General features: G+C 49.8%; 1 protein-coding gene across 1 annotated transcript in view; it reads right to left on the bottom strand.

The window, feature by feature from the left end:
* Positions 1-3,639: 3,639 nt before the first annotated feature.
* CACNG2 (calcium voltage-gated channel auxiliary subunit gamma 2) overlaps positions 3,640-25,329 on the bottom strand; it is a 98,993-nt gene continuing 77,303 nt past the window's right edge. The window contains exons 2-4 of the mRNA XM_081130978.1: positions 14,347-14,430; positions 5,262-5,402; positions 3,640-4,447 (exon numbers count right to left, since the gene is read on the bottom strand). Of these exons, the coding sequence (XP_080987104.1) occupies positions 3,912-4,447; positions 5,262-5,402; positions 14,347-14,430 (761 nt within the window). The 3' untranslated portion in view covers positions 3,640-3,911. The remainder of the gene's footprint in view (positions 4,448-5,261; positions 5,403-14,346; positions 14,431-25,329) is intronic.

The following is a 25,329-nucleotide window of genomic DNA, read 5'->3' on the forward strand; positions in this document are numbered from 1 at the left end:
AGGGCCCCTTCTGAGATCCTCCCCATTCATCTCCCAACCCACGGTCTCCTCCAGGGAGCACCTCTGTACAGGGAGCCCCTGAAAATTGTGTCAACTCCAGGCTGCACACTTTCATGGGGAAAACTGAAACCCTGGACTGTCATTGGGTTGTTGAGCAGGCTGGTTTATTTTAAGGCAGAAAACTTAAGGACTTGTGCTTACAATCTTCTGAGGAAGTGTTGTGCTGCAAAGGGAAGGGATTCATTCAGCGTTGCTGGATTCAAAGGAAGAGTGGATTAAAATCTGTTGTGCAGAGGAGACTTTCACCAGTGCGTGCTGCCCAGCGTGGGCTGGGGTGAGCCCCCTGTCACTGGAGGAGTGAAAGGATCAGTAAGGAATATTTATGAGAGGACTCGTGACCTGACACTCCTGTGGGGACACTACTGCTTGGCATCTAAGCCTCTTATCCCTCAACTCTAAGAATCTGTGGCTTTGCAGTTGTTTTAAATGGGATGCCAGGAGTTGAGAATGCAATTAAAGAAATCCACAGAAGTGAGGACCAAGCTATAAAAAAAATCTTTATTTCATGTACCAGGATTTTTTTCTTTTTTTTTCTTTTTTTAGTTTTCTGCTTTTTAAAATTTTTTCTGTTAACAGTCTGAAAAAAAAAGGACCCACCGAGAAAATAAAATGGAGGTTGGTTTCTTGAACTGGTTTGAGCTGGACATGAGCAATCGTCTGCCCTGGTAAGCAGTTCCCTTGCCGCCCGCCCCATCCCAGCTTCTTCCCTCCAGGCCCCCGCCCTTTTCCAGCTGCCATGCTGGTTTCAGCCACACCTGATGACCTTTTTCAAGAGGACCCAGGACTCAGGCCTCACAACCTGGAGAGAAGCACTGATCTCCATCCCAAACACTCTGCCAGAACTCAGAGAATTGGGGCCAACTGTCCTCTTTGGACAGCACCGCTTGTTTGTTGTTTTCTTGGGGCCTCCCCCTTCTCTCTAGCCCTTGATCCTTTCAGGTTGGAATCGGGTAGGGTGGAGGGCCAGGTTGGAGTGGGGAGGGAGAGAGTGTGATTTCTGCCCACACTGAGAAATCCTGTGTTGCTCTGTCCTGGGGCCCTGGGGCCTCCCATGAACTTCTGGGCTGGGCAGGCAGATGTTCTGCCTTGTGGTTCAGGCTGAATTTAGGGTTCCAGCTGCTGCTGACCTGAGGACAGAGCTAAGAGACGGGAAGGGCAGCTGGGAGCGTGCAAACCCCAAAAGCCTTGCTAGCCACTCCCCCCACTCCCCAGAGCTCAACTTAAGAAACTTCAGGCCAGGGCAGTGTCAAGAAAGAGGCAAACTGAGATGTGCAGATGGGGGCAGCAGGGCCCCTCACCTTCAGCGGAGTGGCTGGCAGGCTGGGCTGAAATGCAAGCTCTGCAAAGCTATTGGGTTTCTCTCCGTCTGAACTGGCCCCTGTCCCTCTGGGAAGAAAGGGGAGCAACATGGGATGCTCCAGACTTTAGTCAGTGGTGTCAGTTTAACTTTTGAGGTTGGTCCTCACTCTGGGACCAAACTTTATAAAGCTCTCCTCTCCATCCCCTGGCTTTAATCACTCCAGCAAACCTTGGAGGATCCTCTTTTTCTCTGACCCCCAAAGACAGTGGGGGAAGCGTGGTGCCTGATCTCTTCTCTCAAGGAAGCCCCCTTCCCTCTCTGTGACTAGGTTATGGCATTAAAGGGGACACAAAATGAAGAGTGGCTTTGGGGACCTCTGGTGCCTTTTCCCTCTCTGAACGGCAGGATACGTTTGCTCAGGTGTGTAATTTTTGCTTTGACGTTGGATGTGGGGACAGGGGGTTGGGAGCACAGTGAGGAGGCATATGGGGTGTGTGTGTGTGTGTGTGTGTGTGTGTGTGTGTGTGTGTGAACAGCTGACCGATAATTCAGAAATGTTCTCAATGTATGGGGCTGGATGGCAGCTATTTTGGTCGTCTCTGGCATCTTCCTCTGGGCAGGTGGCATATCTTAAAAGTCATCGGCATCAAGAATAAGAATGAGCCTTTGGAGCTCATCTGGGTCAATCCACATGCTTATTACACAAGGGAAACTGAGGCCCAGAGAGGCTACACAGCAAGGGATTTCAGAATTCAAAGCTGGATTCTAGACTGGTGTCCTTTCCATGCATGCAAGTAGTGTGCGTGTGTGTGGGGAGGGCACGCGCGAGCATGAAGGCCAGTATGGAGTTGTCCATGGCTTTGGAGGGCCTGAGTCATCTTTGAACCCTTCCTCTGCCTGCGTATGGGAATGGAAGGGTTTACTTGGCATGTGTATCCCTGTGAGTGAGTCTCGCGCTGGGCTTCAAGGACTCTGTGTGTGTGTGTGTGTGTGTGTGTGTGTGTGTGTGTGCGTGTGTGGTGTGCGATCTCCTTCCCAAAGAGAGGATTCTCCATTGTGGTTCTCTCTCCCACGTGAACATCTTCCTGGTATAAGGAAGAGTTCTCTCATTACAGGAACTCCCTGCAGCTCCCTAGGGCCGTTCGTCTCTCCCTCCTGCTTTAAGCCCAGCTCTAATCTCTCACAACAGTATTTTTAAAAAATGGATTTGTATATTTGTTTTCTGTTTTTTCTTTACAAGTTCCCTGCTAAATTTTAAGTCCCCCACCCCACCCCATTTTTTTGTTTTCACAGTTTAAAGCTGGAAAAGAATTAAAAGAAAAATACTATCTGATTTTCTTGCGAGTAAATCCACTTATTATATATTTACATTTATTTATAGTCTGTGGTTTTTTTTATTAAAAAAAAAATCACCACTTGTTTTTCCTTTTTCTTTTGTAAAAAGAAACCTTTTTGCAATGTCAGGACCCCCCCAAAGGGTCAGTGAGCCCCCTTCCCAGGAGGCTGGGGGCCTACGAATCTGGGGGTCCACCATCGCCCCAGGGTCATTGGGTGGCCCTGAGGTGAGGGGTGAGGAGGGAGAGCTGCTTTATATCCCCGGGGGTGGGATCTCCTGCCCCCAAGGACAGGATCTTGGGGTGGTGACCCCAAGAGGCTCACCCTGAGGATTCCGGGGTTTCTGGGCATCTCAGCAAGCCACCAGCAGCCATCCCCTCTCCTTCCTTTCCCTCAAGGCCTAGGAAGTCATCACAGTGGGTTAAGGACCATTAAGGACTGGGAACCTGGGGGCTAGGCAAGCCCCAAGTGCACCCCCCTCCAGGCACCTTTCGGACAGGAGGGACCAAGGACTCTTGGGTCACCCGGAGGCCTACAACTGCCCCATTGATGCTGGGTGGAGTGGGCTCGCAAGCCAGGAGCTTGCCCAGCATTCCTGGGGTGCCCATCCAGAGGCTCCAGGGACCTGGCAGTGACCAAGAGGCTCACCTGGCCCCGGGGCCTCTGAGTCTCCACCCCCCACTCACCCAGGGAGGCAGAGTCGCTTGGGGTTAAAGGGAACAGAAAAGCAACTCTTCCAGAGTTTAAAAAAATAAGTAACAGAAAGCCCTGATTAAATACAAAGAATATCCCCCTTCTTTTCTGTTCCTTCTCGTTTTTTTGCTTTAATGTTATCTTAGTTCCCTTTTATTTTTTCATTTAAATTGGTTTTATTAAATGTTAAAATAATGGTACATGGGAAATCATGCATTTTCTTTTAGATTTATTTTCTATTTTTAATTTTTATCCTCGCTTGCTTTTTTAAAGTTTGTTTTTCCTTCCCTCGCTTATGTTTTTTTCACATTTTCTGTTGTTTGGCTTCTTTGTTCCTCTTATATTTTGTTCTTTTTTTTTTAAATTTACTTATGTTTTTCTCTTTTTTTGTTTTTTTGCTTTTGGAAGGTTTCCCCCCCAGTGGATTGTTTGGTTCCCCCCGGCCCCCAGCCCTGGCCCACCCCACGGGCCGCGCCTGCTCTGGGCTCTGCCTGGGGCGGCAGGCGCTCTGGGCCCCGCGGCCTCATACGGGGGTGGTCCGGCGGTTGGCTGTGTTGGAGTGGAGAGAGTCTTTGTTCTCCTTCTGGATACAGTTGTGAACTTGGAGGAAGCTGTTATCCCTGTCGGAGTTGTAGGTGGCGGTGGGCGTGGTGGCGGCCTTCAGGGGGTCCCTGCTGAGGGTGTACATGGAGATCTCCGTGGACGGCAAGGTGTTGAAACCCTTGAGGCCCACGGGGGAGGCGTCCCTGGAGTGTGAGGGCTCGGTGGAGCGGGAGCTGGAGCGGCTGCGGCGCTGGTAGCGGTAGCGGTAGCTGGGGATGCGGGTGATGGCGGAGGCCTGGAGGTAGTCCGTGGCGCGGGCCGTGGCCCGCAGCTGTTTGTGCCGGTCGATAAACATGTGCACGGCCAGCACACCGACCATCTCAGCAATGATGAAGGACAGGGCCCCGAAGTAGAAGGACCAGCCATACGAGTAACTATTCTTTTTGGAGTCGCTCTTGGAGGGGTCTCCGGCATTGGCAGATATGTACACTATGATGCCAATGATGTTACTCAGACCTGTGGGGCACAGGATGGACACGGAGGGGGACGGGGCAGAATCAGAGAGAAGGATGTTAATTTCCAAGCAGAAGGTCGGGCACTGGGCAGAATCAAAGGACAGGGACAGTTGCCCTTGCCTGCGTGGCTTGTTTGAGCGTCATCGCTTGCACAGAAAGGTTGTCGGTTTGATGCCCTAATTGTGGGCTTGATCCCCAGTAGGGGGTGTGCAGGAAGCAGCCCATGGATGTTTCTGTCTCTCTCTCTCTCTCCTTTCCTTGCTTTCTAAAATCACAAAAACATTATAAAAAAGGGCAGGGACAGTTGAATGGGCCTTTGTTTTCAAAGTGTATGGATAGGTGAGTATACTTCAATGTTGGCAAGCATCACCTTAATTCTTTATCACTTCATTTGGAGAAAGCCACAGAAGAAAGAGCTAATGGTAACATATGGAAGAGGGGAGAGAAGAGAGAGGCATTCTACAACTATTGAGTAACAATCATAATAATAGGTATTGTTTATTGAGCATTACCACCTGCTTTCACTGCTAAGTGAAAATGGCCCTTTTCTAAGAGTTGGGAGGAAGATGGGCCGTTGGGCTAAGGGACAGAGTCTGGGATGTTCGTGGAGGACTCGGGGTGGGGGTGGGGGCTCAGGTGGGAGCCCTAGCACAACCTGCCTTCCCCTCAATATGATCTGTTGCTAGGCCCAGAGATTCCTCTCCTCCCTCCTCTCCTCTCTTGTCCAGGTCCTCCCAGCCAGTGAGCACCCAAACCTCACTCTTCTTCCTACTGGTAGGCCTGGGCTCTGGCCTGCCTGGCTTGGTTCTCATTACCTGCAGACACAAAGAAGATGCCGGCACTCAGGATGATGTTGTGTCGAGTCTTGTAGAACTCGCTGGCTGCGATGCAGAGTCCCCCCATGAAAAGCAGAATCACACTCAGGATCGGGAAAATGCTCGAGGCCCTAACAGCCCCTGTGGAACATGGAGGGTCAGGGGGAGAAAGAACATGGCTGTGAGACTGAGGCATGCCAGAGGGAGGAGAGGGCCAGCACACAGGAATGGGCTTTTATGGACACAGGACCAGAGTCGAGGTTGCTTAGCAATACTAGGGAGGAGAGAGAGGGAGCCACTGCCCAGCTCACAGCCCTGGAGGGGCTTATCACTGCCTACAGGCCCAAACTCCAGTGCATGTTGAGGCTCACAGGGCCCTGTGTGACTTGACCTCTGCCTAGCTCCAGCCTCATGCCTATGTTCCCTCTGTTCAGCCACAGTAAACTTCCCATATCATGTCATTGCATGTCTGACTTTGACATACTAAGCTTTTTTAGTAGAATGTTTTTCCTGCTCTTTTTCACTCAGTAAACTTCTATTCAACCATCAAAACTCAACTCAAAGTTTCCTTGTCTGTGAAGCCTTCACTGACATCCTTAGGCAATTTTTAGCTCCTTCTTCTGCTCTTTGGGGTACCTGGGACACATTGAGAGGCAGTACTTGTAGTGGCCAGGGAATCACACAGCCTGGATTTGGGATTTGAATCTGGCTTTAGCATTTATTAGCTGGGTAAGTTTGGGTAAATTATCTCACCTCTCTGTACCTCAGTTTCCTCATCTGTAAAATGGGGACGGTAATAGTACTTGCCTCTTAAGATTGTTGTGAGAATTAAATGAGTTGATTCTGACAGTGCACTTAGATAAGTCTTTGGGGGCATACAGTAAACATTTGATGAACAATAGTTTGGGGGCATGTGTGGGGTGAACCCTAGCTGCATTCCCTACCCTGTATCCCCACCCTGATCCCTCAGCGCACACACCTGCACACGCACACATGGGTGCCCGGGCGTGCAGTGAAAACCACCTGCATTCTCATCTTTGTGAGCACACAGGGATGGTGAGAGCTTGTTGAAGACCCAGGAGAGAGAGAATTCTTGTTAAGCACTCACTCTGTGTCTGGTCTTGAGTGAGTACCTAATGTATATTATAAAATTTAATCCTTGTAACAGCCCCTCTGGGTGTGTTTTTCAGCTCCAACTGATAGATGAGAAAACTGAAGTTCAGAGAGGTGAAGTAACTTGCCCAAGCCCATCAGCCAGTGAATCAGAATGGGGATTTTGCAGTTAGTCTCACCTGAGTTCAAATCCTGGCTTTGTCACTTATCTATGTGACTTTGGGCAAGAGTCTCAGTTTCCCTGTCCCGTAAAGTGGGAAGGGCAAGAATAATATCCAGCTCGCAGGAGTGTTGTAAGGCCTGCTGCTCAAAGGGCAGTCTGAGCACCAGCAGCATGGGCAGCATGGGAGAGCTGGCTAGAAATTCAGATTCTCAGGCCCCACCCTGGACCTCCCTACTGAGGCAGAATGTACATGTTAACAAGATCCTCATAATAAAATTCGTGTGTGCACAACAGTTTATAAGGATTAAATTGGATAATATCTGCATTGTTTCTGACATTACAAGGAGTACAGTAAAAATACAATTTTTATTATTTCTAATGTTCAGATACAACTTCCCCATGAATTGTCCTGATTACCCACTGAAGCTGGTGTGGTCTTAGTGCTAAATCTATAATAAGGAGCAGAAAATATCTGATTTGTTCCAACAAGTATTTGTTGACCTGTGAATAAGCCTATGGAACTACACAATGCCTACTAATACAGAGTTCTTCCTGCGTGCCAGGCTCTCTTCTAAGTGCCTGCTGTGGGTTAACCCATCTAAACTTCATACCGCCCCATGAACACCATGGGCCTTAGCTTCGAGGAGATTACATGTACCTAAAGCAGGTGTTCATAAACTTTTTCTGTAAAGGGACAGGTAGTAAGTATTTCTGGCTTTGCTGGCCATGTAGTCTCTGTTGCAACTATTCAACCTTGCCATGGTAGCATGAAAACAGCCGTAGACAACATGTAAATTATTTTCTGTACTGGTGACAGAAATGAAGAGTGTTATAAGCACCCAGGAGGGTTGACACTTTACCTTCTAAACAGGTGGCCTAAGCTGGAAATTCCATGCTAATAGTCTTTTTGGCCAAACTCTGTAAACAAATCATTTCACCACTAGTGCCTCATGGGCCCAGGCACCTATGGCTGCCTGCTGGGAAATCCCTCTCCGTGGTGGCCTCGGCTGGAGGACGCCTGACCTGAAATCCTGGCTATTTCCTCATTCAGGCAGGCAGAAGAGGAGGTGCTCTATGGGGGGGTGGGGTGGGAGTTCAGCAGGCCTGGCACCCACTCTGCCTGGCTGTCCACGGAACCTGAGCATGTGCTTTCCCTTCTGTGGGTCTAGGTATGCGCTCTGGTGGGCTTGGACTATGTGATCTTCAAGGTCCTGTGTCCCCCGAGACCTCCCCTCAGGGCCCACTCAGCCAGGCCAGGCTATTGTCACACCTATTCCCTGTGCCAGTCATAGTCTTTACACAAAATAGTCGTCATAGTCATATATAGGGAGGGCAGTCTCCTGATTTCTGGGCACGGTGTTAAGCTCTTTATGCCTGTTACCCCATTTGGTATTCATTCCATTTTAACGTATAGAGTGACAGATGCACTGGGTTGGGAGGAGCTTCTAGGCTCTTGGGCCTCTCTCCCCCTCTCCTCCTTCCACACTGTGCTGCATGGGGTAGCCGGTGACTGTGAAAGTGGATGGGCTACAGCAAATGCGTGTGTGAGTACATTTGTGTGAGAGTGTGTAAGTGTGACAGTGTGAGAGTGTGTGTGAGTGTATGTGAAAGTGTGTGGGGAGATGAGAGAGAGAAGAGAAGAGAAAAGGGGGGAGAGGGAGGAGGGAGGGAGAAAGAGAAGATTATTGGAGAGGAGAGCAAGAGCTCAGAGAAGGAGGAAGAATGAACCGAAGATGGTGGATGAGGGGAAGAGAGAGAGCCGAGAGTGGTGCTTGGGAGCATGGGCTCCAGGTGCGGACTGCTTGGGGTCCCATTCTGTCCTCCCACTGTCTTTGTGGCCTCTGTGCCTCCCCTTTCTCATCAGTATCCTGGGCACACCAGCAGCACCTTCCTCTTAGTGTGGCTGTGCAGATGAATGAAGGTAATATATAAAAGTGTCAGGCCCTGCACGGACAGGCAGGTATCCAATGAGCGTTTGCTGTATATAATGACACATGAAAGGAACTTGGAAACCCAGTGAGCATCCTTCGGGAGCGCCATCTGTGCAGGTCCTGGGTGCTTTCCCAGTTCCTCTTGTCTCTGGGGTTGGTGATCAGCTGCAGGATCAGGAGAGAGTGGCCTGAACGCATCTCTCTCGCTGTTCTGCCTGCCCTCTCTGAGCTTCAGTTTGCCTCCTGTGTTGCAAGGAGAGGGTCAGACACCAGCCCAGAGGGCCACAGTGAGGAGTCATGAGAATGCATTTTAAGCAGTTAGAACAGTGCCTGGTACCTGAGAGCACTGGGAAATGTTGGTTCTCCCCCAGCAGAGCATATTGTTGCTGTTCCCCCCGGGCCTGAGGTAACTTCGGGTGGTGGTGGTTTAAGTGCAGGTTGTGACTCATGACTAGCTCGTGAAGTCAGCATGGTGGTTGCAGCCAGCACTTAAATGAGTATGCCAGGACCGAATAGAAACTGCCGATGTGTGTGGAGTAGGTGGAGGGCAGGCACCTTTTTGTGACCCATTGGCTCTGGTTGCATGGATGTGAGAGCACGAGCTGCGGCTTAGCAGGCTCTCTAACTGCAGCGTTTGGTCACAACAGTTTTAGCCACACTGACCATGATGACCTCTGGTGGGAATGTCTTTCAAAACCATTTTGCTAGAAGGGGCTGCAGGGCTGGGACAGTGGACAAGAGCACTCAGCCCTGCATAATGTTCCAGGAGGCAGGTGGCAGCCCAGCAAGTGTACTGGGCTGGGATGAGTCATTTTACCTCTCTGGGCCTCAGTATTTCCTCATCTGTAAAATGGGAGGATGGGGCTGTGTGTGTGGCCCCAGCATTTCAGGAGCCAGGAGGATGTTTTACTGTGCTTCTAAACTCTAACCTGAAGGAGGGGGTGATGGACTTCTCCCAGGTGTTCCCAGGGGCAGCTGGGAAGCCCTAACAATGCACCACCCTAGCCCTGGTCTCATTCTCAGAGTCCCCCGGGGCTGGTATTCATCCAGGCTCAGAGAAGTGTAATGTGCCCAAGGCCACAGAGCAGACCTCACCTTGAATTCAAGTCCTTCACTCTAAATCCCAAGCTCAGACCTGGACACCTGGTATTCCCCACACTTCCCATGCTTAGGTGCCTAGGAATCCCCTTGGTGCCTGGTGAGATTGGCAGAGGGGGATGGAGAAGGGGCAATAGGGAGGAGGGGGGTTCTCTGAGGCTGGGAAAGGTGGCTTTAGCTCAGCTTGAGACCCAGCATCCACCTCTGTCCTCAACCTGGGAAGAGGGTGAATGTACCAGGGGGCCCTAGGGAGGGTGGGTTCTCATTTATTCGTTCAGCAAACATCTCCTACTGGGTGGGGGTGGGGAGAACTCTATTTGCAGCTACTCAGAGGAGTAGCTGTTCATGGTCCAGTGGGGACAGAGAAGAATCCATAACAAATCATGCAGGTTGGAAAACACAGTGATCACCTCCCTGCAACCCAGCCTCCTCCTACATTCCTGGCCTCGGAGAAGGGCAGCAGTGCTCACCGTCTTTAGTCACTGAGTCCTCTCTTTCTCTCACCTCTCCCCAACCAGACTGTCAGTAAATCCTGCTGGCTCTGCCTTCAAATACATCCAGAATTGGACCCCTTCTCAGTCCCCTTCCAAGCTCCTGCCCCGGTCCCCCCACCTGCATTTCTAGCCTGGATTACGGCCATCATCTCTTTCTGGTCTCCCTGCGCCTGCTCAGACCCCATAGTCAGTTCCGTGGCAGACGCAGAGTGATACTGTTAGCATGGGCATTAGTCCTTACCTCTCCTCTGCTCACAGCTTTCCTGAGGTCCCATCTCAGAGTAAAACTGAGGCGTACAGTCCTGGCCTCCCATCTGCCTGCTTATGCTCTCTGCCTAACCACGTGGCCTCCTGGCTGTCCCTGAGCCTGCGAGCTTCAGACACTTTGCACTGAATGCTCTTCCCAGTACACCTGCAGGACCAGACACACTCCCTCACCTGCTTTAGGTCTCCTTCCTAGTGAGGACCTTTCTGACCACCCCACTGAAAACTGAAGCCCTCTTCTTGGCACCCCTTCTCCCTTCGCTGCTCAATCTACATCCTTTGTACTTTTTACTGTGTAACATACACAACTGTAATGGCCAATGCCTGCCCAGTGCTAATGCCTACTATGATCCAGGCTGGTGTGGAGTTGTCTTACAGTGACTTATTTTAGCCTCATTACAACTCTAGGAAGGTACCAATGGCCATTGTCCCCATTGCGAGGAATCCGAGGCCTGGGAGGTTAACCAAGAAGTGGCAGAGCTGGATTTTAACCCAGGCAGTGTGTGCTAAAGCCTGCTGCTATGTCTGCCTACCTCCCATGGCGGTCAAGTTCAGTAAAGTTCTCCTCCAAATAACCCTCATGCCAGTCCTCCCTGCCTTGGCTGCTTTTCACCTCCCCTTCCTTATAGGTATTTGTTCCTGGTCTAAAGCTGCTCCAGGAGCTTTCCTCAACGACTCTGGGGTGGCCAGTGAAGCTCTGGGAAGGGGTCAACTCCTAGTCCAAGTGTAGTCAAATGAGACCTCTTTTGGTGGGGAGGGACAGGCCCTGCCAAGAGCCCTCCCTCCCCTCCGCTTCTGTTCACTCCAGGCTCTGGAAAAAGTGTTTGACATAGTAAGGCCCTGTTACTGCAGCTCTGGTGTGTGTGTGTGTGTGTGTGTGTGTGTGTGTGTGTGTGTGTGTACATGTGCACGTGTAACTTCTGGGTGCCAGCCCCTCCACTCTCCCTGGACAGAGTATGTCAGGGACAGCAGCTGACCTTCGGCCCATCACCTCCAGCCCCAGGCTCTCACTCTCTGGAGAGCCTGATCCCATCCTGCAGTCCTCGGCTACAAGTGGCCACAGTACAGTGGATTTTGGGGCCTAGCATACAGTAGGTGCTTAATACATGACTGGAAGGGAACTCGTTTCCTCTAATCTTCTTTCTCTGCTTTAAGTCACATTGAGACAGCTAGAAAATACCACTCCCATTTCCTGGCTGCAACACACACACGCGCGCGCGCACGCACATTCGCCATGTAGGGACCCACATGCACACAAGCAGACATGTGCAAACACACAGGCACTTACACATTCAGACAGGCAGACATGCAGGTGCACAGACATGCAGGCACTGAAAGACAACACAACGCAGACTCATGCCCTCATGCACAAAGACAGACACACAGACACATTGACAGCCGTAGGAAGTCACACCCTGGTTGCCACCACCTCTGCTCTTCGTCATGCTCCTCAAGCTTTGTTCAGGAGGGATAGGGGTAGGGAGGCGCCACAGCAGACACATTGATGGCCCCTCAGAGCTGGTTGGGAAAACAGCGCCCTGTACATAGTGAGTGCTTAGTGAGTGCTGCATGAGTGAGTGAGTGAATGAATGAATGAATGCTTCTAGAGTTCAAGTCTCAGCTTTGGTGCCACCTCCTCCAGGCTGGGCGAGGAGCCACACTCCCTTGTGCCCCACTCTTCCTTCTAACCTATATCATGGCATACACCTTATGTTCATGGGTCTATCTCCAGACAGCGAGCCCTCGGGGGCAGAGGCTACTTCCTTGCCTCTCACAGCCTCCCGTGTGGCAGGTGCATCCTGCAGGCAGGTTTAACAGACCTGAATAGAGAGCTGACTCAGGCTCCACCCACTCTGGTGCAGCTTCGCCCACCTTGAGGCACAGCCCCGCCCACCACAGGAGAAGCCCTGCAAGCCTCCCTGGGCCCCTGCTCTGCCCGCCTTAGTGGGGCAGAGGGTCCTTCAAGAATGATCCCTGTCTTCTAGCTTCTCTAGCCAGCCAGGTTACAGCTGAATAGACAACGATAGGAACTCACATCTTCCAGCTTTAAAAATTACTTTTATTGTCTAGCTCAAGATTAGTGTATTATAGATCAGGGGTCAAAAAACTATGCCGCATGCGGCCTGCTGCCTGTTTCAGTAAATAAAGTTGTTTCGTTGGAGCACAGCCACACTAATTTGCTTCTGTTTTGTCTCTGCTGCTTTTGTGCTCCAAGGTTAGTTGAGTAGTTGGGACAGACTGTACAGCCTGCAAAGCCTAAAATTTTTATTATCTGTCCTTTTACAGAAAAAGTTTGCTGACCTCCTATTATAGATGCTCAAAAGTATTGGATTTAGTCAACTCAGACCCTCAGATCCTGCACTGCTAATGTATGTTCAAGTTCTTTGCCCAGGGACACCAAAATGAGCCCAACAATCTAAGCTCTTTTCTCTTTAAGAGTAAGGAGAAGGAGGTATAGCGTAGGCAGGGAACAGTCACTGAAGAACCCGATATTTTCCTTCATTTAACAAAAAGCGCTGATTGAGCATCTACGGTATTCCAGGAGCTGTTCTAGGCATAGCAAAGAAGGAGATGGAATTCCTGCCGCAAGCACTTGGCATCTAGCTGTGCTCCATCAGTGCGGCTGTGGGTGTGGGGCTCAGCTTTGCTCCCCTTCCACCTCTGTGTGCAGGATGCATCTCCGCGTGCGGGTCTCCCAGTCCAGCTCTTTCCCTGAGGGTCTTCCCCACCAGGCTGTGTACCACGTGGTCTCCCTAGGGCCACGGACTGTGTTGCATTCATTCATCTGGATCTCCTCAGTCCTGAGCACAGGGGTAGTGTGCAGATGGTGTTCAATCTGCCTTCACCCATTGCCAGACTCCTTTGGGAGCCCCAGACGTGGTAACAGGGAATACAACCAAACTGCCCTTTAGGAATTCCATTTAAGAGCAACGTCTTGCAGGAATTCATAAAAATAAATGAGGGGCATTGTAAGATATTTCCTCCCCTTAGAGAGAAATCTATAAATTGCATCGTGTTCCCTTCCTTTCTCTCCTTAGTTGCCTGGCTGACGTCATATTCCGTGGGCTTCTCGGTGACGCCCGGATTCCAGGCTGACCTGAGCTGGATTTGATGTGAGGAGTAATTATTGAAAGAGATGGATGATCCATATAATAAAATGCCTCCTGCATTTTTCATAAAAATGATCTGAGGGTAATGCTAAGCCCTCTGCCAACTGGGAGGGGAGGGGCAGAGCGGGATGCTCCTGGGAGAAGAGCGGATCTCAGGAGGAGCAGGCCTGAGAGCCTCCAGCAGAGCCTTCAGTCACTTCTGCTCTGGTGGCTTTGGTGTCCCAGGTGTCAAGGGCCCTCAATCCCTCTCTTGGAAATCCCTTTCTCAGGGAACATTTCATCTTGTTAGTTTTTGCCAATTCTTGAGAATGTTTCTTTGGGACTCAAATGCTTTCTCTTGATAATATGTCTCAGGTGGATTTAAGAGTGCAGCTTTTACATCAGGATTCAACTTTGACTTGACTTGTGGGGGAGGAAAAACAATCTGATCTATTGTTTCAGTAGAAATTCTAATCTGGCACCGCCTGATAAGTTTCTTCATTCAGTTATTCAAGAAGTATTTACTGAGGCCACTGGGCTGAAAATATAATGCAAACAAGAGCCCCTGGCCTGGCAGCATTGGTAGGACTGTGAGGGAGATGGCTGCCCAAATAAACAAGGACCTTACAGCATGACAAAAGTGCCTTACTCTGGGAATATGTTCAGGGGCATGGAGGACTTCCTGGAAGAGGTGATGTTTCAGCTGAAACCTGGTGGATGAGTAGGACAAAGAAGGGAAAGAAAAGTGGTGCAGGCAGAGGGAACAGCATGCATGAAGGTTTAGCCTCCAGACAGGAGGGAAGGGGGAAGGCTCAGCTTTTTCCAGCCCTCTGCTGAGACAAGGACCTCTAGACAGTCCTGGTGTTTGGTGCTCTGAAGGCTAGAGGGCAGGACCCGTCACCATGAAGGAGATAAAAAATTGCATGCACTTACGGAGGAAATATTCTGCTGTGTCAGCTTCGTAATCTGTATCCTCTGGGAAGTGATCAATTTGCTTGCAGAGGCCTTTGAAGTTCCCTGGAAAACAAGGGGAAAAAGGACACATGAGGCAGGCATCACAGTTTCCGGGGTTCAGACCCACTGGCCTCTTCCTGACCTCTCACTCTGCTGAAGCTGGTTCAGTCCTCGCCCTCACCCTAGAGGACGGTATTGCTTTGTCTGTTTGGACATCCTCCTGGTGAATCAAAACACGCCCCCTCCCCTGCAGTGCTCTCGGAGAGGATCTGAGGCCTAAGACTTCAAAATCCAGCCTTCCACTGAGGCTTCTGAGGATTAGCGGAAGCTCGGTGGTGGAGGCTGGAGGTGGAGGTTTGGTTTAGGGCTGTGGACTGCCACTGAAGAGGCCCATGAATGATGAACCTGGTGCAGTGCGTGTGGTCGCCTCTGTGTCCCAGCTCCACTGGTCACCCCACAATTTGCTTGAGAGAAAGTAGATAGCCTTCCAAAGGAGGCAGACCCCAGACTGAAGCTGACAGACATTCCCACTGCACTTTAGATAAGCTTGCAAAGCAGCATTCCACCTGCAGGGCATGGAATTCACCACACCCAGGCCCCAATGGCTCTGAAATCCAGGGGGTGAGTCCCCACAGGGGGCTAGGCTCTCTGCCAGACTCTTGTACTAGACTCATTCTGGCTCTACCACAGGCCTCTGAGGGGGTATTATCATCTCCATTTTACAGATGAAGAAGCTGAGGCTCAGGGAGGCTAAATGACTAAGTACTCATGCCCAGGAATGATGGAATCAGGGCTTTTGCCTCTAAATATTTGCTCAGTGAGAAGGTGAGAACTGGCTTAGGTGAAAACTCCAGCCCAGTGCCACACACAGCAGGGCCCCTGCCAACAGTCACTAAGTGAATCAGAGAACTATGCAGTGCAATCTCCATAAAAACAGATGCTTAGGATAGAATTTACAACCATATCCGCCTCATGACAGCAGGGACTGTTGTATCCCCAGCAGCAGCATAGGTACAAGTGTTGGCTAATTTGCCCTGAGCTGGGAGATATGGTATAGGGCTGAGAGGCAGGCAAGGCGCACTGAGATGCCTCAGTTTCCTCACCTGAAAGGGAGGAAAATTCTTAGGAATTCATAGGAATTCTGCTTTCGTAGATAGTCATGGGGATTGAATGAGCTGACATAAATAAAGTGCTCAGAACAGCACTGCCACATTAGTGAACGTGCTCGAGGCACTGCTGTGAGAGAGAAATGGACTGACTATATTCAGCCACTGACATTGGGGATTTTTCTGTGACAGCGGCTAATATAACCTAATTAATACAGTCCTCAGTACATGTTAGCAATTTATTTTCCTATAGAATTCTGAGCCGCATATCCCATAAAGAAGGCTTTACTGTATACTGTGGAAATTATTTAGGCATTTTAAAGCATTGTAACATAGACCTGTATATATTATATACATGGCATATATAGGACACGGGTATACTTACATGAAGATAAGTGTTTTAGGTATTTCTAGCTATCATTATATGCTACATGTTACAGAGAAAATGGCTAACTGCCCCCCTCCCCCTTCGCCATCTCTGTACCAAATTCACCTCCTTTCCTGACTTCGGCAAGAAAAATAATTCCCCAAAGCATTTTGGGACTTCTGGTAACTTTACGGAAGCTTTGTGAGTCCCAAGAACACAACGTTTCACCCAAAATACTCCCACAGGGCAGGTCTCTTTGAGTGTTCTGGGCAGTCCCTCTCCTTGCTCCCTCCTTCCCCTGACCTGTTGTCTCCCCGCTTCTCTGTCCCCCCAGCACATCTCCCTGCCCTTGTGCATCTTGGTCCATTAATAGGAGGCCTCAACCTTCCCCTAGCAGCTTCTCTCTCTTTCCAACCACACACCCCTCTCTCCTGAGAAGTGTCTTCATACCAGCTGCTAAGAGGATATACTATCCTCCCTAGTGTTAAAATTACAAATCAGTGTGTTTGAAAAGCACTTTGCAAAGCACTTTCATTTTCTCTCAATTCAATCTGACAAATGTTTCATCAGCGCCAATGCCATGCCAGGCATCTTTATAAGGAAGCCTGCAGGAGGTGAGGTGTAGAGAAGGGTCCTGACATGCCCCAAGTCTTCTAACAAATCAGGGACAGTGCTCAACCCCAAACCAAGGGCTTGCAGATGGAGCCTTCACACCCCTCTTCTAAGGGCTGCATGCCTGCACCTGCTCCCCATGCAGCCTGGCTGCCCCTCTGCACAAGCCTGTGCCTCAGCCATCCTTGGACTGGCGGTTGGCTCCTAGCAAGGAGCCTAGTGCAGAAGAAAGGCGAAGAGATGCTTGTTGAGAGGCTGTGTGAAATAATCAGCTGCCCGGATGCTCCTGTGAGGTCCAGACCTGGGTAGTCAACTGCCTATTTGATGTCTCCTGGTGGATGTCTTAAGGCATTGTACACTCAGCAGGTCTAAACCTGAACTCATGATCTTTCCTTCAAGCCTGGCCTTCTGGAGGCACCAGCTAGCTCAGCAAATGTCTCTCCTTCACTTCCTGGTGCAAGTCAGAGCCCAGCCATCATCGCCAACATCTCCTTCTCCCCACTGCAGCTTCCATCCATCACAACATCTTGCTGTATTAGCTTCTCAGTGTCTCTCAAACTCATTGATTGCTCTCCATCAACAGCATCGCCCACTGCTAGGCCGCCTTCCTTGCTTCCCTGGAGGATGGCAATAGCTTCCCCACTGGTCATTTTGCACTCTTATCTGTCTCTCTACAGAGCTATCGTAATTGTCCTTGGAAATGCCAATCTGATCAAGCCACCTCCAGCTTAAAATACTCATCAGCTCCCAGTGCTCTCAGGAAAAAGCTCACCATCTTTAACAGGGTCTGACCCAACCTCAGTCTGACCTCATCATTCTGTGCACATGCCACCTGGGCCTTCCTTCCTGCATGCTCCTTCCTACCACAGGATCTTTGCACATGCTGGTCTGGCTACCTGAGCCCCCACCACATCCTTTGTTGTCTCCTTCCCTTTACCTCCCTCTGCCCCCCTCTGCATTATGCCAGTGGGATGTCTACCACCTGCTGGCTACTCTGTTGTGGGGGAGATGGCAAGGCATAAGTGGTGCTGGTGGGAATGTTCCAGTAGCGGAAGAATTTGCCCAGAGAAAGGAAGGAGCAATGCAGGAGCAATGTGAGGGGGGATGAAGTCCAGGACACAAGTGCAAGGGTGGCCTTTCATGAGGTGGGTGATGGTACGTTCACTGTACCAGGAAGGCAGCACACACCTGTGGATAGACATGGTGGGGGCTTGTGACACTTCTCTTCTGGTTGCTTCTATTTTCTTAATGGAATGGGAAGCAGGATCATAAACTGAGAATGAGGAAGGGGAGGCAGAGTTGGACATTCGAGGAAGGAGGAAGGGAAGCAAATTTTTCTCCATGAGAGTAGGAGAGAGAATGGGCCAGGCTCGAGACATGAAGTATGTGTGTCGGTGGCTTCAAGGTCCCTCTTGAGATCCTGTGGTTTTCTCAGGCCACATTTAAGCATGTCACTGCAATTTGTCTAGCTGGAGGGTTGCCTTTAACTGGGATGGGGGTCTGTGAGGTGAGAGCAAGAAGGGGAGGGAGTGATTATGAAAACTGACAGGCCCTAAGCTGGGTAAAGAGGGCAGTGGAAAGATGGGCATCAGTGCATTGGAAGCCTAGGGTGGGGGTCAGAGAATTGTTAGAGCCAGGGAGTGAGCTGAAAGGGTGAGGCATGGGAGTCCAAGAGTGGGTGCAAAAGACTGAGGGTGTGAAGTGTGGTTATTGGTAATCTAGGGTCAAGTGTAAGCTCATGAACTGGGTGGCTCAGGTTGCAAGGAGGTAGGGATGACATTCAGAGTATTTAGCAACTGGAAAGGTCACCCAATTAATATATAAGACAAAACTAAAATTCATTTTTATTTTCTATGTACATCAAGTATATATTATGAAACTGCTTACTAAGTTAAAAGTTGAAGTGCAAATGATTCATCAAATTATCCTAATAAGCCCCAAATTATTGGTTGGTTTTTAGAAATTATTGGTGTGATCTTTTGATGATGAGGCTCTTACAAGCTAAATGATGGCCCTGTCTGGACCACGGTTGGACACACGGAACCACACCAGATGCTCCCGGCCTTCTTTGCTGCATACGAGTCATTCTGTCTCAGTGAGTACCGAACCTAGTACTGAATTTTCTACTACTAATCTGGTCAGTCAGAGGACTTCTCTGTGAAAATAGCCCTATGTTCTCAGCAACCCAGGAGGCAGGATTGATGGTGCTGGGAGTGGTAGAGTAGAGGATGATGGTGGTGAGGGGAAGGGCAAAACCCCAGAGGCAGTGCTCTCGGGGTAGTGGTGTGAGCACAGCCCTGCCACTAGGGGCTGTAGGAAGGATCTGTTCTTCTTGGGCCATTGAACGCCTCCTTGCAGCTGTGCTTGGGCTGGACCTTGGGGTTGAGGCTCAGAGCTCACCCTTCTACCCATGCTTGGGGAGGAGGGAGAGCAGATGGGGCCTCAGTCCCAGCCCCTCTGTCCTCTGCCTGTCAAATCCAGGAGCCACCCCTACCAGCCCTCTTCCCTGGACTTACTGTGACAGATTGGTGTGATAGGTAGGATTCCAGTATTTAATGACCAGCAGTGAAGAGCAGAGGTGTGGGCCATGAAACACCCCCATGTAAGAGACTGCAGGGGAGAAAGCCAGGCTTCCATCAGAGCAAGAAGGTGAGAATATAGGGGGTTCTGCTGACATTGGGACAAAATTCCAGAGAGCCCAGGGCTGGGACTTGAGGGGCTGGGGAGGTTGGAGATTGGGTCAGCTAGGGGATGAACAGAGCTCTGAGGGACAAATGATTAGTAGTGAGGATGACCAAGGTAACCTGGGTCCAAGGCCAAAATGGGATTGATTGGTCCCAGCGGTCTTTGAGGCTGATGGTGGTGATGAGGCCGTGAGGGTTGGCGGGATGTGTAAGGGATCTCCAGGAGCACCTGGAGCTCTGTGGCCCTGGACTCAGTCTGACTGATGCGGTGATGAGGCTCATGAGGGGGGGTGGTACCAGTGTCATTCAATCATCTTTGGTAGAATTTAAATTTGGTAGAACCTCTATGTCAATGGACATCACTACAGTCGGTGAAGAGTGGTGTACTCTTGTTTTCCTGATTCCAGCCTCGAGTTCTGCTGTACTTCCTTTTGTAATCAAGCCCCGGAGTTGTATGTCTTCAGGCATAGATGGATCCAGGTGCTCAAAAAATCTGGTGTTGGCTTTTCTTCCAGTTGGCTTCATTCTTAGGCAGGCTCTCTCCCCAAATAGTGACTAAAGGCGAAGTGCCTGGCCCTGGGGTGGTGGAAGGAAATTTAATCTGACTCCTGCTCTTCAGGGACACACAGTCTGGGGGACAGTCAGAAAGCGTTGAATGCGATGTTATTTACTGGAATGTAATGTCTCACGTACTATATTAGAGGGATGTATAAGCCTTGTGGGAACAGAGTTGTTTAGCTGACATTTATGGAATATCGACTGTATGCTATGCTCTCTGTGCAACCTGTTGAAGACAGAGGGAAAATATAGTTTCTGTCCCACAGAACTTGCAGTCTATGGTGGGGGACAGAAGGCAGAGGCTGTTGCGTAGCAGGATATGTGTTGTGACAGAGCAGAGCCTGTCTGGGTGCACACAGTAGGTGCCTGTGTGTGAGTGTGTGGGTGTTGACGCAGGCCTCCTGAGGAGGAGGTGGCTGAGCTGCTACAGAGGGTGGAGGAGGTAGCCAGGAGAAGCAGGTCGCATGCGCGTGTGTGTTGGGTTGTGATGAAGAAGTGGTGGAGGGTGAGAAGGGATTCTAGGAAGAGGGACCAGCAAGAGCAAAGTCAGGGAAGTTCTGGGCACACAGGAGGAACAGACTGTCTCAGGGGGTCAGGAAAAGTTCCCCAGGGCAGAGTTGGAGGTAACGAGGAGGCCTGAAGGTAGTGGAATGCTGGAGCTGACTGTACCAGCTCATGGGAGCTGACTGTTGGTATCCTTTCCTAACTTACATTAGAAGCTTGAAGTCAGCCACACTGGGAGTATTTGCACCACAGGAATTGGCAAAGATTACAACGCAAGGTCCCCATTCACTGTCCATAGAGTCATTTGTTACACATCCATCAGGATACTACTGGATGAAGGGCCTCCAACATGAGGGGTCGGCTGGTGTAAAGACATGATGTCCTGGTGGGATTGGAGATTTCAAAAACATTGCTTGCACTTAGAACGCAGGGTAGGCGAGGGTGAGGGCAGGAGGTGGCTGGAGAGGGTCGGGGCCAGATCTCTCAGGGGCCTGTGGTCTAGGCTGAACTGTCCACTGTCTTTGAGCCTTTGGAGGATGAGGAGATTTAGGGGAGACTGTCCCACCATGAACTATAAGTGATTTTTCTGCCAAGGGGCCCAATAACTACAGAAATCTCTGCTGAGCCCCTACCAGAAGGGCAGTGATGCCACACCAATCCCAGAGCCGAGTGACTTCAGGCCAACTCAAGATGGAAAGGCCCGGGGCTGCGCCTAAGGCTGCCACAGCTCTGCCTCCAGGAATTGACCTGCTCACGCTGGAAATTTCAGCTTGTAGGTATTAAGTAGTTTAAGAGGAGGTTGCATCAGCTTTGTGAAAAGCACATTAATATCTCACAACACCAACCGCTGTCTTGTGTCTTTGAGATTCAATAAGCTCTTCATAAACCTGGTCATTAGGGGCTGCACAGAGCTGTTCTATTTTCCACTTTTCAGGAGGAGTTGCAGGAGCAGCATGAGGGAGATGGGAGGGCGCCGATGGAGGAGCTGAGGCACGGGGTGGAGGCTGGCTCAGTAATTTTTTTAAGTGAAGCAAATGAAGGGTTTGGCGGGAGCTGCTTTCTCTGTGTTTTAAATCATTCCTGCTCCTGGCGCCTTGCTTTGCTGGCAGGGCCGTCCCTGAGGGCAGGGATTCGGAGACCTTTAGCAGGTGAGTGATGCCTGGCTCCTCCTGGAACACCAGCCCCCAGCACAGCGCTGGCACCAGCTGGTGCTGGAGGATTCAAAACAACAGCCCGTGTGGCTTGCTTATTTGCCTGTTGTTTATTCATTCATTGGACTGCTTTGAATGCCTACTATGTGCTATCTCCTGTGCAGACACTGGGTGGGGTGAGAATGGGGTAAGAAGTCTGTTGTAGCTCAGTCTCTATTCCCTGAGCCTGCCTTTTCCATTTGTCCTGGGCTCTCACCCCCTAGAAGTCCTGACCCCACAGCGAGCACTTGCTCATACAATCCCCAGTAGTGTCCTGTCCTCATTCTTATCATCACAGCTACTTCTTTAGTTCCTTTCATGTGATGCAGGGGAAGAGATTGTGCTCCAGACTCAGAAAGATCTGATTTCTAAGCCTGGCTCTGCTAGCTGTTAGCTGTATGGCCATGAGCAAGTTATGTGACCTCTCTGTGCCTCAGTTTCCATAGCTGTAGAAAAGGTAATTAATCTCTGTCTGGTGAGGTGATTCTGAGGACTCGATGAGATGACAGAAATGAAGGCCCCTGGTGCGTTCCTAACCCAGAGCAGGCGCTCAGTGAATGTAGTTATTCCTTTGCTCTCTTCTTCAAATGACACCTTCTGTGAGGCCTTTTCTTCCTCCCTTCCTTCCTTCCTTCCTTCCTTCCTTCCTTCCTTCCTTCCTTCCTTCCTTCCTTCCTTCCTTCCTTCCTTCCTTCCTTCCTTCCTTCCTTCCTTCCTTCCTTCCTTCCTTCCTTCCCTTTTTTAACATATCTTTATTAACTTCAGAGAGAGGGACAGAGAGTTGAAACATCAAAGATGAGAGTCATTGATCAGCTGGCTGCCTCCTGCATGCCCCCTGCTGGTGATCGATCCCGAAACCTGGGCATGTGCCCTGACTGGGAATTGCACCGCAGTCTCCTGAATCCTAGATTGACACTCAACCACTGAGCCACGCCTGGCCGGGCTGGGAGGCCTTTCTTGACTGCTCTTAGCTGGAAAGACTGTCTCCCTCACATAGCTCCCATGCAGTGTTTCTAGACTGTAATGCGCATAGGAATGAGCTGGGGATCATGTTAAGCCAGATTCTGACTCAGTGGGAATGGTCTGGGGCCTGAGAGTCTGCATTTCTCATGAGCTCCCAGGCAGCGCTGACCCGGTAGGGTTCCTGGTGGACCATACTTTGGGCTGGGTCGTGAGGGTTTCAAGCATTTTATATCTGTTTTGATCATATTTTGGGTTCTGGCATCATTGTTTAGGAACAAATGGCTACCAGTCTATAAGCTCACTAAGGGCAGAATTTCTTCTAGAGAGTTCCCTAAGCATACCTCATTTCCCTGGATTCCAAGATGCTCACATGAACATTCCAGTGTTTCTGAAGTAGGGATGTGTCTCATAATTGATGGGTTCGTTTACTCACTGTTACATTGATGGTGTGTTTTATAATTAGTGATAATGGCTACGTGACAAATGTTTATTGAACAAATAGATGAAAGAATGAGTCAGTGTGTGTGTGTGTGTGTGTGTGTGTGTGTGTGTGTGTGCATGCCTGCACACATGTGTGTGGGCAGGGAGTGTGCTACACATTCCATTCTCTTAAACAGATGAGCATTATTCCAACTATTAGAATCCCTGGGGCACCAGGAGATTTTGTGCCTCCCTTATTAAAAGCCTATTTGACAATATAAAAATATGTGTATACCCCACAACCCAGCAATTTCTCTTAGAAATTTGCCTTGGAGGAACACTTGTGTGTATGCACAGGATGAGTATAGTATGTCTGTGACAGCACTGCTTGTAACAGCCAAACATTGGGAACAGCCCACACTTCTGTTGCCAGAGAATGGTAATACTGTGGAGTATTTACTACAATGGGGTCAGCAGTGGAAGTGAGTGGGTCACAGCCACACATGTCAGCACAGGTGAATTCCACAAATGTAATATTGAACATAAAAAAATCAAGCTCCAGGAAAATACATATAGTATGGTTCCATTTTCATGAAGTTAAAAACTGTGCGATTAGACCATGGATTGCTTAAAAATACATACATTTGTGGTGAAACTGTAAAGTCAGGCAAGGCGATGATACACCCAGGATTCAAGGGGGCAGTGCATGGGATGTGGCAGGGCGGGCCCCTTTAATGTACTGGGGATGCTCCATTCTTAGCCCGATGGCACATGCACAGGTGCTCATTTTATTGTTGTTGTCTATGCCTCACTGTGGCAGAGCCTGGTGGCTGTTTCCTAGTATCCCGCTCTCTCTGTCTTCCCACATTTTGCCTGGACATACGGCTTCCTAGAATGTAGACTAGTTACCAGCCTCTCTTGCAGCTAGAGGTGGCCATGTGACTAAGTTCTGACCAAGGGATGTAAGTGGAAGTGCTGGGAGCAACTTCTGAGAAATGTCCTTCATGGGATGTGCCCTTCTCAGCTATTTCCTCTTCGCACATGGACTATGGAGGTCCAAGGTTGCCTTATTGGACCATGACATAACCTTGAGGATGGAGAGCTGCATGATAGTAGAATAAGGTAAGGGCATCTGGGCCATGCCACTGTGGGGGCGTACTAGCCCTGGACATCTTATCTCTAGAGCTGTGCGATGAGAGCGAAATAAACCATCTTTTTAATTTTAGTTAAAAAAAATCTGGTAGCTGAACTTAACCCTAATAAACACAATCATACATGTTAAAATAGTCTTTTTAATGTATTTAATATCAAACACATTTTTAAGAAGGCAATTTGTTGAACCCTGAGTGCTCGCATATAGTAGGTGCTTATGAAGTATCTAAAGAATAACTGAATGAATTAATTAAAAGGCGTCTCAATGTTCCTCATAACCTCTTTGTTCAGGATAAACTTTTCTACTGTGCAGTGCCAGCTGTGGCTATGAATATGGGAGAGGGAGATGGGGGCATTGCTAAGAACAGCGTGTGACAGGGTATGCCAGCTTTGGACTAAGGGGGCTGGGAAGGGGTGTAAGATGATGGGTTTGACCTCAGACAGCAAGGATGTAATCGATCCCAGTGACAATAGGCAAGCTACAATTGTTGACACTTAGAGATAATAGAAGAGCCCTTGGAGATGGGGTCAGGGCCCCACACTGGGGACTCTGGGTGTCATGGAGAGGGTGTGCTCATGGGCTGGTAGATTGATAAGGGCCTGACCTCACCAACACTGAGAATTTGAAGGATCTGGGTTCTGAACTTGAAGGCACCTTCATCACAACCTTGAGCTCTGGGTCCCCCTCCTGAACATATGGCTTCCTGGACATAGTGCTGACACGGGCAGGCCCCCAGGGACAGGAAAACCTCAGACCCACTTCACACCACAATGTAATTGAAAGCCTGTTCCTGATGAGGTTAAGGACCCTTGGCACAGGTAATGAACTAACCTAAACATACTCCATGAAGTAGACTATGAAGGAACCTTCCCAAAATATAGTTCAATTCAACTCCTACCACTAGAGAGGCAGGAAAGATCAGCAGTTAGCGCCAGAGTCTGGAGGTGGGCCACTGGGTTCCTATCCCAGTTATACCACTGAACTTCTCTGACCCTCAGTCGTCTTGTCTGTAAAATGGGGAGACAGATCTATCTCACAGGGTGGAGTTGCATAAAGTACTGCATTGAGAGGGCTTAGCATAATTCCTGGCACCCAGTAGGGGTTCGATAAGTGGTAGGTATTGTTTCCCATTGCTGGGCCACACGCTGGGTAGCACAGATGGGTCACACACAGTCCCTGCCCTCAAGAAGTGCACCGACTAGTCAGAGAATGGTGGTTACACTCTGACGTGTCAAGAGAGCTCCCTGGTGGAGACATGCCCAGGGAGTACGGGAACCTGATACGTTTAGATCCTACAAGACAGGACTGTTCAAATGACTGTGTCAACCCCAGAGCCCCAGGAGCAGGCAGACAATGAATAAATACTGTCATCTACCAGCGGCTCTACATTCATCTCGAGAAGCCT

Source organism: Miniopterus schreibersii (genome assembly GCF_964146895.1).
Source record: "Miniopterus schreibersii genome assembly, chromosome: 2".
NCBI classification, from domain to species: domain Eukaryota; kingdom Metazoa; phylum Chordata; class Mammalia; order Chiroptera; family Miniopteridae; genus Miniopterus; species Miniopterus schreibersii.